General features: G+C 41.8%; 1 protein-coding gene across 13 annotated transcripts in view; it reads left to right on the top strand.

Annotated features, from left to right (window-relative positions):
- tnrc18 (trinucleotide repeat containing 18) overlaps positions 1 to 14,836 on the top strand; it is a 174,086-nt gene that overhangs the window by 51,121 nt on the left and 108,129 nt on the right. For 10 of the 13 annotated variants that reach the window (XM_069905046.1, XM_069905056.1, XM_069905051.1 and 7 more), the window contains exon 3: positions 7,285 to 7,461. The exons of 1 other annotated variant lie outside the window; for it this stretch is intronic. In XM_069905046.1, coding sequence (XP_069761147.1) covers positions 7,285 to 7,461 — 177 coding nt within the window. Of the gene's footprint in view, positions 1 to 507; positions 948 to 7,284; positions 7,462 to 14,836 lie in introns of those variants that run through there. 2 more of the 13 variants (XM_069905052.1, XM_069905055.1) reach the window with 2 other exon arrangements.

Raw genomic sequence — 14,836 nt, 5'->3', positions numbered from 1 at the left:
ACTGGGTCCATGGGTAAACTACAGTATGAACACTAGAGTGAACCAGCTGGGGTTGGGTATAAAACCAGTCTCAGAAAATGGGACATGGAGTATATGCCTTGTTGGTAGTTCCTGAAAACCGGGACACAGAATCCAAGGTTAATATAATTGACAATAAAAAATGAACATATTTATGATTAGCTTCCCTCCAGCTTCCTGGAATACCACCAGTATTCCTTTAAAGTTTTATACGTTTCTCAGAATGGCATCCAGGGATTTAAACTCTCACTCACTAAATTATTAGTTCAACAACGTATCCATTATAGTGAGTGTGTGTTTACGAATATGTGTATCCATGTTGTAGGGAAGAACATTATCTTCAAAAACAAGTTGAAATTCTGAATTTGTTATTTCGTAATGTGTCCTTTTAGAAATACTTATTGCGTAAAGAAGACGTGTATTTGTATTGTATCTTTCACAATGTAACTATTTTATAATAATTGAAGTGCAGTCATCCGGTCCAAGATGTCAGCGTGGCAGCAGCCCGCAGCGGCCTCTCCGGATCTGGGGCCACTGTAACTTCTTAAGTAAGATGCCATGCACAATTGTTAATTGGAAAAAATGGACAATAGAGCATCGTGAGACATTGTTGCAATGTGGAAATCGCCAAGCGATTACAGACCTTTGGGAAGAAGCTACAAAGCTATGCAGCCTTGACTGCCGTGGGAACTGAGCCTCTGCTGTGGGGACAAGGCCTCCAGCCTTTGGCATCGCTTGTTGCCGGGGACGTCGTGGCGTGTTCGGCGGAGGGTGTGTTGTGGTGTCCGCAGCGGCTGTATTGTGTGCCTCGTTCAGGGGTTCTGGTGTTTGCACCGTCTTAGATTGCGGGGCCCTGTGGTGGATGGTGAGGTGTCAAAGCATTTGGGCTCCTATGGATTGTAAACTGTGTGGCGGTTTCTTCACTCAAGGTATCAGACTTTTAATATCCAGAGTCTATTACATTGTAACTTGTTCCGACCGTGCCTAGGTTTTTATTAATTACTGTAGTGTTTGCACTGTTTTATTCATCTTATGTAGCATTGTGTAGGTTGTAGTCCAGTGTAGTTTTTTGTTTTGTCTCGCGTTGTAATAGTGTAGTCTTGTGTTGCCTTACACTGTTTTTGTGTAGTCTCGTGTCGTTTTTTGTAGCATGGTTTGGAGGAATGTCTTTTTTTTACTGTGCACTGCATTTGCAGTTGGGTTTAAAATGACAAATAAAAGCTACTTAAGCTTGAAATAGATGGTGTAATATCACACTTTTTGAGTGAACCATTTAAAATGTTTGGAATTGGTTGATTTAAAACTTCCCAAAATATTAAAGATTAAACTATAAATTTATTTATAACAAATATACATGAAAAAAGGAAAGTTTAGTTAAACTTTTTTATATATAAGTGGGGGAAGGGCATCCCTACTCAATCAAACAGAGCTAAAGCTAAGGGGCCAGATTTGAAGTACGTTGAAACAAGTTAGGGACAACCCCTTGGCTCAATGATGAGTCTGGTGGTGGAACAAGGAGTTGAATGGGCCGACATGGAAGTCCTGAGCTTGCTGAAGTATGTACCACATCTGGCTGACAATTCTTTACAGAGGAGCCAATGGTGTATTCAGTTGGGTGGGAAGGGATGGTTGCATACAATACCTTGATGGAAAAAGTACAGCTTCAACATTTTTGTTATTTGCAGCAAGGCCTTCTTTAAATACAATTTTTTTGGAAATCCATCATGGCTGAAACAACTTGCAGTGAGCCTTCTTGCCTGCTGCTGCTTGAAAAACCAAGATGCATCTGGATATCTTATGTTACATTTTATACATCACCAAGAGAGGGTCATTAATAAACACCACAGTCAAATGCTCTAATATTTAACTCTGATAATGAAATTTAATTGAACAGCAGTCAACTGTGGTTATTAGCTAAACAATTAATAAAATATTTGATTTCAGCATTCTTTCTTTTCTTTTTTATAAGGAAAACACATAACAAGTCATCTCATATATATTTAAAAGTACCAAAAATAAGATGGAATTACATTTAACAGTTCCTTGATCCACATAAGAAATGTAATTAATTGATCTATAATAATCATGTTAAACCCATATTTGCCAAGTTAAGCCAAATAAAAATTGATTAAAAAAAGAAACAAACAAAAAAACCATTAAACCTAAATCTAATCGACCCCTCCCTCTAATCAAGGTAACCTTTGTAAAATAAAATGGAAATTGTGGATCTGATGGTGACCTCCAGACATCGGACAGCGAACCTCTGGAACATTCAAAATTCTTAATTCTTCCAATCATGACCGTGTTCTATGAATGGGCCCCACATCTTTACAAATTGAAACTTTCTACCTTTAATATTTTATCTAATTTTCTCCAAGCTTAAATAGGACATAACATCATGTAACCCACTGTGAATAGGTAGGAGAAGAGTCATCTTTCCATTTCAATAAAATTGCTTGTCTGGCTATCAGTGTGGTAAAGACTAAAACTTTCTCCTGAGTTGCAGACAGAAGTGTATCCAGCTCACATGAAAAACCAAACAAAGGAATTAATAGACAAGGTTCTATATTAATCTCAAAAATCATTGATAAAGTTTGGAAAATGTCTTTCCAAAATCTCTCTAAAACATTCAGCATTCTATAAAAAGGAAGGATCTCATCATGATAGCTGCTGTTAAGAGGGAAGAAATAATTTTTATTTTAAATAAGGTCCTTTCATACATATTTTTACAACAAATTAAGGGCTTCTCAAGGCACCAGGAGCCAGTGGAATAGTTGTAGACGCAGCAACCTGTTTTTATGCACAAGCTCCCACTAACCATGATAGGTTTTCTTTTACAGATGTTGGTAGAAGTTTGGAAAGGGCCAAGGCAAACATCTAACACTAATTATGATATGCAAATCTTGTATAAACTAATGCAAAGAACACCTCTCCACCCCATGAGTCAAAAATGGTTCCTCTCCTATTCACCACAACCACATGGCTCTTACCCACCACACTAAAACCATCGTAAGAAGCAAGAGCTTACTTCAAGCATGCAGTTAGGAAATGAAGTACAACTGCAAAGAGCAAATCAGTTGCACCGCAGTTCCTGAATTGGAAGTTGAAGTGAAATGGCAGACACCTCTCAGCTAAAGTTAGGCAGGAATAGTTTATTTTACAGTAAAATACATTTAATCAGCAGACTCTATGAACAACTACTTAGAATGAGTCTCCACAAACTCAGCAAGAACACTCTTGATAGAAAAAGGAGCAACATCTCCTCATGTTAACAGGGTGATTTCTCCAGCAAAAAGTGGTAAATGGAGGATGATTAAATTCCACAAATCATGGGCCGACATGATTACAGCTGTGTGATATCCAGGAATGACTGAGAGAGGAACTACTTCACCATCCCTGCTCTGGCTATGGATACAAACCAGGTGTGCCTCCCAAATCAGACCTTTTTACCAGCTGGTTCCCAAATGCAGCACTAGTAGAGCTGGCCTACTTATTTCGTTTGGTTCTGATTCCATGTCCAGTGTCAAATTTACAGGCGGAGCCACTTGGGGAACTCAAATGACTTCTCTAAGAATGCTGAAGTAAAACAGGCGTAAATATCAGAGCCTGCAGTATTCATGTGGTGAAAGTGGGACTTCATTTACCACTGATAAAAGGGAAGGGTAAAGTAGGAATCTCAAATATTCACTTCATGTCAAAGCTTTGGGATGAAATATTCACTTCATGTCAAAGCATAAGAATGGTAGTGACATAGCTGAAATACTTCAGCAAGAGCAGAAACATGCTCATTTAATCCTAACACAGAACATGAACTGCTATATACACCCATAATCTTGCTTTCTATGAGATGATTCAAGATTCCATGCAATTCAATTGCGGTTCCTTTTTGTTTTGTCAAAGCATATAGCTGGAGTCATCACACAGTAGGGCTGTGGTTTACCTCATTGTTTCATTCAGAAACTGATGCACACAACGAACTTTAGAGTTTTGTGGTGAATTCAGTTCTTGCTGTTTAGCGAAGAGTCTAGGATTGAAAACAGCAAATAATAACCAGGGCTACAAATGAAACACTTTGTGCCATTGGTTTTAATATTGTCACATGTGAAGTCTTGAACTTGGGACATTTTGTGCATAGCAGTTTTCTTGGACCATATTTGCACAATAACCCATTTCCTTGCTTTACTAACCTTGTATGAGCCAGATCATGCAACCCTTTATCATCATCCCATCTGTTATCTGTAATGTTGAAAGTGATATTAATATTCTAGATTAAATTGTCTGCTATATCAAATGACGTTCACTAAGAAAGAACTTTTAATTATATTCAAACCTAACACTTCCCAAAGCACCTTTTAACCACTGAAGGAGTATTTTTAAAAAAAAAATACAGGTACACAATCCTTTATCTGGAACCCTTGGGGGACAATGTGTTCCGAATTTCGGATTTTTCCGGATTTTGGAAAGCCCACTCGAATTGTGCTGCAGTATCCACCCCCACCCCCTTCCAGTCACCCGGCCTGCCTCCCCCACCCGTGGTCGCTCGGCCGCCTCCCCCAAACGCTGGTCCCTCGGCCGGCTCCTCCAAACACTGGTCCCTAGGCCGCCTCCCCCAAGTGCTGGTCCCTTGTCGCCCGGACGTCTCCCCTGACCGCCGGTCCCTCAGCTACCCGGACGTCTCCCCCGACCGCCGGTCCCTCGGGTGTCTCCCCCGACAGCGGTCCCTTGGCCTCCCAGCTGTCTCCCCCGGCAGCCTTCCCCAACTGCAGTCCCTCGGTCGTCCAGCCGCCAGTCTCTCGGCCGCCTGGCAGTCTCCCCCAACCGTGGACTTTCGGCCGCCCGGACGTCTCCCCTGACCGTCGGTCCTTCGGCTGTCTCCCCTGACCGCCGGTCCTTCGGCTGCCTCCCCAACCACAGTCCCTCGGCCGCCCAGCCGTCTCCCCTAGCCGCCGGTCCCTCGGCCGCCCGGCAGTCTCCCCCTTCCCCCAACCACTGTTTCCCACTTGCCAGATTTTGCAGCTTTCCGGATTTTAGATGTCCAGATAAAGGATCGTGTACCTGTATAGTTATTATTTTAAAATGAGAAATTTGTGATTGGTTTGCCAACAAATTACAGTAAAACCCCTGGTATCCAACACCTATGAGGATTGGTAGATGCCTAATAAGTGTATTTTCCAGTTGCTTGAGACTTACTCTTAGAAATATTCTAACTAATACACCTGCATTAAGAATAACCAGTTTAAAAAACAAAAGAAAAAAATACTATACTGTACTTCAAACTTAATTTGCATTAATATATAAACTGTAAACCATTTTACTTTATTTTCAATCACATTCTTTGAAAACATTTAACCGTCGCTGCATCTGCAAGTTCCTCCCCCTCCTCGGAGCTGCCCGAAAGATTGACAATAACATTATAGATAAATAATCCCCTCCCAAAAAAAATCATACAAGATAAAGCCTCTGACTGGGGTGGCTCTTACTAAGCAGGAATAAAGAGACATTTTCAGAGAACCATCTCAACAGCGAGCGGCATCAACCAGCTCTTCATCCCGGGTAACACCATTTTATTCAAGCACAACTTTATTTAAACAGCTGCTATGAATAAAACACGACCAAGGCACTCCACTGGCTGAATATTTGCTCCCATCTTTTACAGAGGTTTATGTGATACTTCAGAGAAAGACCATTTTAAATTTGCGTATTTTTTAATCTATTATTTTATTTTATTTATTTTAATTTTTAAAATCTATATTCCTGGATTTTTTTGATGGTTGTTTGAGGCTGCCGATTACTTGAATTCCAGATAACAAGAGTTTTACTATATACACGGCAAGGTCCCACATATCACATTAGGATAGGAATAAGATCAGCTGTTTTAGTGATAACAGTTGGAGTAAAGTTTGTCCAGAGTGAACTCATTTAAAGCCTTCATTCATTGACATCACATCAGACGATGCTGCATTCCCTCAAGGGGTTGCTTGGATTTTGTTCATAGGTTTCCGCAGTGAGACATCAGCCTACAACTGTTCTCTCTCAGAAATGAGAGCACCTCACTCTGCAAAGGCTTCTTAGTATATGCAGCTCGACTTTTATACACTGTTTTTCTCTGATCAGTGAGCGGTTAGTAGCAGTAAAGCAGAACAATATGTACCATTAAGATGTGATGTAAATGGACTATTTGCAGTGTCACTGACATAATTCCGTGAAATGCTTTATCATGTTACTACTCCAGCTCCAACCATTTCCTCAAATTTTCCTTCAATAAGTGCACAAAATTTTACCTGATTTGAGCAAGGCAATTGGTCTTCACTTCCACTGGATAGAAAAAGGCAGAATTGCATAACTCATTTTTTTAAATTAAAAAAAATTAGACCTACAGGCTCTTCTGTCCCACACGTCCGTGCCATCAAATACCCCAATTAACCTACAATCCCAGTATGTTTTGAAAGGTGGGAGGAAACCGGAGTGCCCAGAGGAAACCCATGCAGACACAGGAAGAACGTACAAACACCTTACAGACAGCGCCGGATTTCTTTAAAGACAATTAAAGACCCCAAATTCAGTCTAATAAAGGGGGGAATTTGAACCATTCATTTGCTGTAAGCACACACCATTAATTACCTTGCAATCAAAATGAGATGAAACAGAAAAAGGATATGCATCATTTCCATGTGAGAATGGGAAGAAGGTAAAGGAGAAGAAATTACATTTTAATAATTGTGGATTAATGCACTCAGAAATGTTGTCGGTTTCATTTGATTTCTGTGCAGAAAAATTGATTGCAGCTTTGGTTTTTTTGCATGTTGATTGAGCCCTAGACCCAGTGGCTCCTGGGAGTTTAAACAGGCATTTTAAAAAGGGGTTAGACAAACCCTGCATCCCCAATGTTGCAAATGTGCAGCAGGCCTGCGAACGTTACCTCGCATAAAACGCTGTCAAGTTATAGCCTAACACTCAATGTGAACAACAACGTTGATCTCAGGTCTAAGGATAGAGATCAGAACAAATGCTGTTTTTAAGTCCAGACTTAATTCAGTCTGTTAGCTCCAAAGGTGGTTTTGAAAAGACATTGCAAAGGTGGGAGGTTTAACACTACATTAAGAGTAAATGTTATATTGTTTGCTTTATTGTGTTTTTAAATTCAAAATTGAATCAAGCATGAGGGATTTTTTTACATTGTCGATTGGTTAATACTGTGGACCATTATCGAGTAGATCCTGACTGTACTGTCTCTCCCTACCCTTCCCATCCCTCTCCCCAAATCAGGTGACGCCTACCCCGGTGGCTCAACTCCTTTTCTTGGGGGTTTCGTCGCCAGTGGCCTAGGGACCTCGACTGCACCTCATGGAACCCCTGCTCCTTTGCCCTCTGACCCTTCCTTCCGTGGACCCCACCCCATAAATATCCAGATGGCACAACTCTGGGTGGCACACCCTCATGAAGGTAAAAAAAAAATTCTCAACTGCACTGGGGTTTGGGGTTTTAAGTCTGCTGTTGAGCTGAACAAAGGGCTTTAGCAATCAGCCATTTCATGTATTGCAAAGCCCTTGGTGAAATGATCTTGAGATCCGTAAGTAGCAACAGTTGTGGGATTTCAGTGTTAGTTCTCCCACGCAAAGCATTTGGAACTAGCCACGGCCAATTGTCGCTTTGTTATTTCCCCAACGAACAATCATCCACAGTTACCCAATTGCCTGGCAGGCAAAGAATGGCGTGTGTTGGTTTAGCAACGAAGACACTCTCTCTCAAGAGTCAGGGAGCGTTTTGTGAGGTTGCAGGTCTCTAATCCATGTTACCACCTGAAGAGCAAATCTTTTTTTTAAATTTTTTATTTTTCTGAAGAGCAAATCTTGAAGTCTCTTTTCTTCTAAACCGAAACTTGGTTCCAGTTTTTAAAAGTCCTGGATCATATTCATACTCTCTTCCAAGGACTAAGATTGTGTGGAGTCGACAGAAACTGTCCCCCTTTGGTTGGAGGAGGTTAATGGATGATTTCATGGAGGTGCGCAAAATAATGAATGATGGAGCAAGCAAGGTATGCAATCAAGAACCAGGCCACATTCCATCCTTCTATCCCTCTCCCTCCACCTCCTCACCAAGACTCCTTCCCCCACCAGCCACATCCCCAGCTCCCTTAGTTCACCTTTCCTATCCACTCCTTTGCCCGGATCATTCTTTTCATCACACACCTGGTTCCACTTATTACTTGGCAGTCTCACCCTTTGCTGGCAGTCTTTCCTCTATCTTCTCAGTCTTGATTGGATATGTCGACTATTCCTTTGGCTCCACAGATGCTGCTTGCCTGCTGAGTCTTTTGTGCACTTTATTTTTTGCTTTAAGTAAATATGTAGAAAGCGACAAACATTGTTATTGGTGAAAGGTCTAGATGTGAAAGGAGATGTACAATAATTTTATGCAAGCAAGATGATATGATCTGCAGCACTGAATGAAAGCAATGCATTTAATTGTTATTTTCAAAAGGGAGTTGAATTAAACTTGAAAAGGAAATAATTGATAGAGCAATGGGGAAAGGGTATGGGAAGGCAAGTAACAAATCCTTCTTATTAAGGGCCAATTTGTAGAATATGGGCTGTACTACACCCTCTGCATGATAAGATTCTGTGATGAAGGTAAAAAGGTAGGATCAGAGAAATTGACCTGGATTAGCCTTTGTAATTGAAGATTGGGAATGATGAAGAAATATTTCCTGCATTTCCAAATCTTGGCCTTCTTATTGCCCTCACCCACCTTCTCTCATTTAAGATCACAGAGAAACATTCCTTTTTTGGGAGTAGGTTTTAATTTATACTACCTCGGCTGCCTTTACTTTTGTTGTGATAAGATTTATTTTTTTCACCAGCCTGCCCATCTCACACTGATCTTGTCTCAACCCCAAGGTCACTCCCAGAATTGCCTTGGAGATTTTGGAAACCACATTTAATTTCCTGGTCACTACGATAACATTGAAGGCAGTAAAAACATCTTGAGGTTATTATTAACTGTTTTCATTTTCCTCTTAAACTTTATGTATAAAAATAGTTAGGGATAACACAGAAGGCAGTTGGACTGGGTGGATCAGCTGGTGATGGAGGTCATGGAGAGACAGGTAGCAAGAATTGGGAACCTTGTGTTGCTTCACAAAGATTTGCATAAAGTCCAGGCAATATTGTGCATTCTGTTGTGTCATCTGGAAGTGGAAGTTGCTGGTATAACTGGTGAATTGAAATACATTATTCAACCTATGGCAGACATCAGTAAATCACACCTCCCCCACCAACTCTTTTGTTTAGACGCCTACTGACATTTTACAATACCTTGCTGAACGGGTCTAGCCTGAAACCTTGGTTCTGTAGTTTTACTGTTGCTATATAAAGGACACTGCTTGACCTGCTGAGTTTCTCGAGCAGGTCAAGTAGTATCCTTCGGCTAAAATTTAAAAAAATATATTGCATGGCCCCCATCCCCTCCCCAACACCCATAAAGTGTAGGAGCAACACCTAATATTCCATCTGGGTACTCTGCAACTTGATGGGATCAACATCTATTTCTCCTGTTTCTGCTATACAACTCCCTGTTCTCGCTCTCTTCCATATCCCACTATCTTCTTTCCTTCAGCTTTCCACTCCCTTCCTTCCCCCAGTGTATCCATCTATTACCACTTGCCTATGTGGGGCCTGTGCTCCTCCCCCTGCCCCTCTCCCCCACGATTTATTCAGACACCTGCCTATATTTTGATCATACCTCGATGAAGGGCTCAGGCCTGAAATGTTGGCTATGTATCGTTATCCTTGCTATATGAAGTATTCTGTTTGACTTGCTGTGGTTCTCAGTCATAGTGTTTTTACATGTTATGTCAAGAAATTTGAAAGCCTTTGTAAGGGATGTCCTTTGTAAACTAAGGACGGTTATTGAATCATTATATTTCTTCAAGTTGATAGTTCAGACATGGTAGTTTGGAACTCCCTTGGTGACTCAGCCACCTGGTTTCTTTGGCTCCATATCAGAGCTCTCTGCCGTATGATATTCATGTTGGGCCACTTCGCTGTGATAAAGATGCCAGCCAAATCAGTTGTTTTGACCTTGATGGTTTTGTACTTCTTGAGAGAGATGATGGAGCTTTACTTATGCATGCAGACTTAAGCTTGTATCTCGTAAGTCCCTCCCTCAGATTCCATATTTCATATTCAGACTCAGATTTCAGATTTATTGTCAAGAGTACATGCATGACATCACATACAACCCTGAGATTCTTTTTCCTGTGGCTAAGGCAGAATCACCACTTATCGGTAGTGCAAAAAAAAAATTGTACACAACATAGACAATAAACAAATTCCGAAATGTAAACAAACTGTGTAAAACAGAGAGAAACAAAATTGCAGAAGAAAGAGTCCTTGAGGTTGTGGTTGAGGAATTTGATGATGAGGGGTGACAGCTGTTCCCGAACCCGATTGTGCAAATTTTGTGGCACTTGTACCTTTTTCCTGATGGTAGCAGCAAGAACAGAGCGTGTGCTGGGTGACATGGATCCATGATGATTGCTGCTGCTCTCTGACGGCAGCTTTCCCTTCAGATGTTCTCAATGGTGGGGAGGGTTGTGCCTGTGATGTCCTGGGCTGTGTGTCCGCTACTTTTTGCAGGACTTTATGCTCAGGGGTATTGGTGTCCCCATACCAGACCTTGATGCAGCCGGCCAGCACACTTTCCACCACACATCTGTAGAAATTTGCCAGGGTTTCCGATGTCATATCAAACCTTTGCAAACTGAGAAAGTAGAGGCGCTGACGTGCTCTCTTCATGATGCCATTAGTGTGCTGGGTCCAGGAAAGATCCTCAGAGATAGTGATTACGTGAGGGATGTGTCCATTTCTGAGGTGTCCAAGACTGGCAGATATAGGTATTCAGTAATAATTACAATAAGGAATTCAAGAGAAGCTTCCTTATGGAGCTGTCATGCATGTCCTGTTTACCTTCAAGTAGATGCTTTTAAATGAAAGTGAGATCACATGAAGAGAAAAGGAACTAGTTCAGGTGACACAGTGGGACGAGGTAGATTGAAAGAAAGTGTTCAACACTGGTTCTTGGTATAAAGTACAAATTTTTTTCCCCCTTCCCATCACCCTCATTCTTTCCCCTTCTCATTTGTCTTTCTTCACCAGTTCCTTCACAGAAGGTGCCTTGCATTGGTGCAACCAAAAGAGAGGGATAAGACTTCTTCATGCTTCCTATCCTCCTCTTGCAGTCAGCACTGAACTTATTTCCACTGAATCAGTTGTTTTCAAGGAAAGAAAGTGAATTCAATGCAATATTAAGCATTAATTATCTCATTATTAACTCAGCTCCTCCTGATACATTCCCTGTCAATCAAGCTCTTGTGTGTTCAAACCAAGTCCAGCATTTCACTGTTTTGTTGAACCCACATGGACACTTAAATAGTGAATAATGAATGAATCAGTATAAATCAATTTTCAGCCGTGATTTGACTGGTTATTGGAACAAATCTCATTTTTTGTTCTTATTCCATTTACCCATCAATTGAAGTTCCCCTCTCTGCAGTTTGGAATTAACCCATTCATGACAGGATTCTTAGGTGCAGGATTCCATTTGAACAATTGTGTTCTAATTGCACTGAAGTAATAAGTGGAATTATGGCTATTAGTTTTTTTTTAAACATTGTTAGTATAACTGGGAAACATCTTTATTGTTCACCTGTTAATATTATAGGACAGATTATGGCTTACGGAGCTAATAGTTTGACTTAGTAAGTGGCTTTTGTGAATGCACGGGTCACCATGGATACTGAAGTTCTGAAGAGACAGTGTCAGAAATAACTGATTGTCAAACCAAATTGAGACCATTCAGGGAATTGCGTAGATCTGTTGCTCAGAGATTTCAAGGTTAAGCTCAGCTACTCATAAATTGAATGTGTTAAGTTCCAACCAGCCACTGTGAGCTCAGTTACACCCTTGCATGCAGTTGCCTTTGGCAATCTAGTACCTATTTCATGAGAAACCAGGGAAGGCTCAATACCAACTAGTGGAATGGGGCTTGGGTTTTGCTTCTTATTAGCTTGGCACTCATTAGATGAAAACATTGCTAAATAAACCAAGTAGGGTTAAACCAGATTTTAGTCCAAAATCAGAAAGCCACCTTTTTTTCTTAATTTCACTTCATATGATGATATCAAGATAGCAGTTCCTTCTTTTCTTTCTTCATGACTATAGTATCCTGAAGGCATGGACTCTACTAAAGTATAATTTTGTCAGCCACTTCTGTTGCCGGACAGCTTGTCAAAGGATTGGCCTTGCATTCAGTTATGCAGTGATTCTACCTCGCCCTCCATTTATTGGTGCCTACTCTAGGATGGATAGTAATCAGAAAATTGATACACACTTCCTCCTCATCTATCACGAACTCTGCAGTGTTTGAGGCAATAGCCTCAATAACCTTCTCCAGATCTTTCTGTTCCCCATTGGTGTCATTTGTTCCTAAGAAGATCATTTCCAATTATATCAAGACTCTCCTAACCCACATCTTGCTTTCTTTAGGATTGCACAAAAATTCTCACTTTTCAACCCCTCCTCCTTTTCTTCACTGATATTCAGCTTCATTCAAGTTGTAGAGACCCAAGTGACTGCAGATGCCAGAATCTGGAACAAAAAATAAACTGCTGGAAATACTCACCAGGTCAAGGAGCATACGTGGAGACAAAGGGATGGTCAATGTTTCAGGTTCAGGTCCTGAATTATGACTGAACAGTACTTCTACACTCCTGTTTGGCTCTGAATCATGGGTCCTCTACTGGCATCGCCTACGGCTCCTAGAACGCTTCCACCAGCGTTGTCTCCGCTCCATCCTCAAAATTCATTGGAGCGACTTCATCCCTAACATCGAAGTACTCGAGATGGCAGAGGCCGACAGCATCGAGTCCACGCTGCTGAAGATCCAGCTGCGCTGGGTGGGTCACGTCTCCAGAATGGAGGACCATCGCCTTCCCAAGATCGTGTTATATGGCGAGCTCTCCACTGGCCACCGTGACAGAGGTGCACCAATAGAAGAGGTACAAGGACTGCCTAAAGAAATCTCTTGGCGCCTGCCCCATTGACCACCGCCAGTGGGCTGATATTGCCTCAAACCGTGCATCTTGGCGCCTCACAGTTCGGCGGGCAGCAACCTCCTTTGAAGAAGACCGCAGAGCCCACCTCACTGACAAAAGACAAAGGAGGAAAAACCCAACACCCAACCCTAACCAACTAATTTTCCCCTGCAACCGCTGCAACCGTGTCTGCCTGTCCCGCATCGGACTTGTCAGCCACAATCGAGCCTGCAGCTGACGTGGACTTTTACCCCCTCCATAAATCTTCGTCCGCGAAGCCAAGCCAAAGAACTTTTACAGGAACCTGTGGAGCTGTAACTCCATACATCTCTTTGGCTTCACAAATATGGCCTGACCAGCAGCACCTTCCAGAAACTTCCAGCCAGTTTGTTTTTGCTCATCCAAGTCATGTTGTCAACTTCCATGTGTTTGTTGACACTTCCCACCAGCCCGAATGAGCTTCAATTTCCTCCTTAGCTATTGGAAAAATATTCAAGGCACTCTGTGCATACTGGTTGCCATTCCACACCCCACCCACCCCCCCCCCCCCACAAATAAATGTTCACCACAAAAATGATCTACTGTCACCTGAGCAACTTTGCTGTTCTTTGTCCCTGCCTCAATTTGTTATCCTTATGCTTAATAGCTCCCTTCCAGATCATCCAAAAAGACGACATTAACAGAAATTGCACAAAGCTTTAAATTGGATTGTGTGGTACTGCTTTTTTCAGTGATATGTGTTTGAAAATTTATTTCCCCACAGTGTAGCATGTGACAACTTTGCTGGGATCCGTGCATGTCACCATGGAAACCGATCCAGTCATGTCCTGGCCTGAATGAAGCTTTTTATCTCTGATGTAACTACTGTATCCAAAGTTCACTGAATGACATCATTGCTCATGAAAGCTCCTTTTGGAGAATTGCTGAGGTAATTTAGATCATGTTGCTCCAAAGAGCTCTCATTATCAGTGACTCTCAGAACAACTAGGTTTTACCAGCAATAAGATCATTTCCATAGTTGACTTTTATTTGCAGGTCACCTACACTCTATCCCTGCCATCTCCCTCCCCACCATCTACGTGCCGCCCCTCCTTCCACTATTCCCATCATGGACTGAACACGTCTCCCAGTGACTTCTGGATCAGAGCTTCAAATCTTTCCAATCCTTCAATAGCCTCTGATTCTTTAATCGATGAAAATGGGCCCATTTCCTCACAACTCTCTTTCCTGGTTGAAGCTCCTGATAGCCACACAACAAATGTAGATCTTCAGAGAGAGACTAGTGCCAAGAAAGCGAGTAGATCTTTCAATTCGATTTCAGCTTCAGCTCCATCCGCCTACTTTGCTTCCATAAACATCCTTATTCAACAAACATCTATTAATGGGGAGACTTCAGATGCTGGAAGCTGGAGCACACGAATAATCTGCTGGAGGAACTGAGCAGGCCAAGCATCATCAGTGCAAGAAAAAGGAATAGTTGATCTTTTGGCCAGGAGCCCTTCAAGAAGATCAAGATTAATTGTTCTTAGAGTTGTGCTCCCCAGATCACAAACTTTTCCGACACTGCTCCTGTTTGCAAGCTTTGATTTCTAACCTTTCCTCATTCTTGTGAAAGGTCTTTGATCCTTCTCAGGATAGTGGATGAGCAAGAGTTTGGGGAGGTGGGCGAAGGGTTTTCCATCTGCAGTGACCTGAAATTCACTCCAAAATCCCCATGGGATTGGA

Source organism: Narcine bancroftii, chromosome 12, assembly GCF_036971445.1.
Source record: "Narcine bancroftii isolate sNarBan1 chromosome 12, sNarBan1.hap1, whole genome shotgun sequence".
Taxonomy (NCBI): Eukaryota; Metazoa; Chordata; class Chondrichthyes; order Torpediniformes; family Narcinidae; genus Narcine; species Narcine bancroftii.
This window is presented reverse-complemented; position numbering and strand designations above follow the sequence as displayed.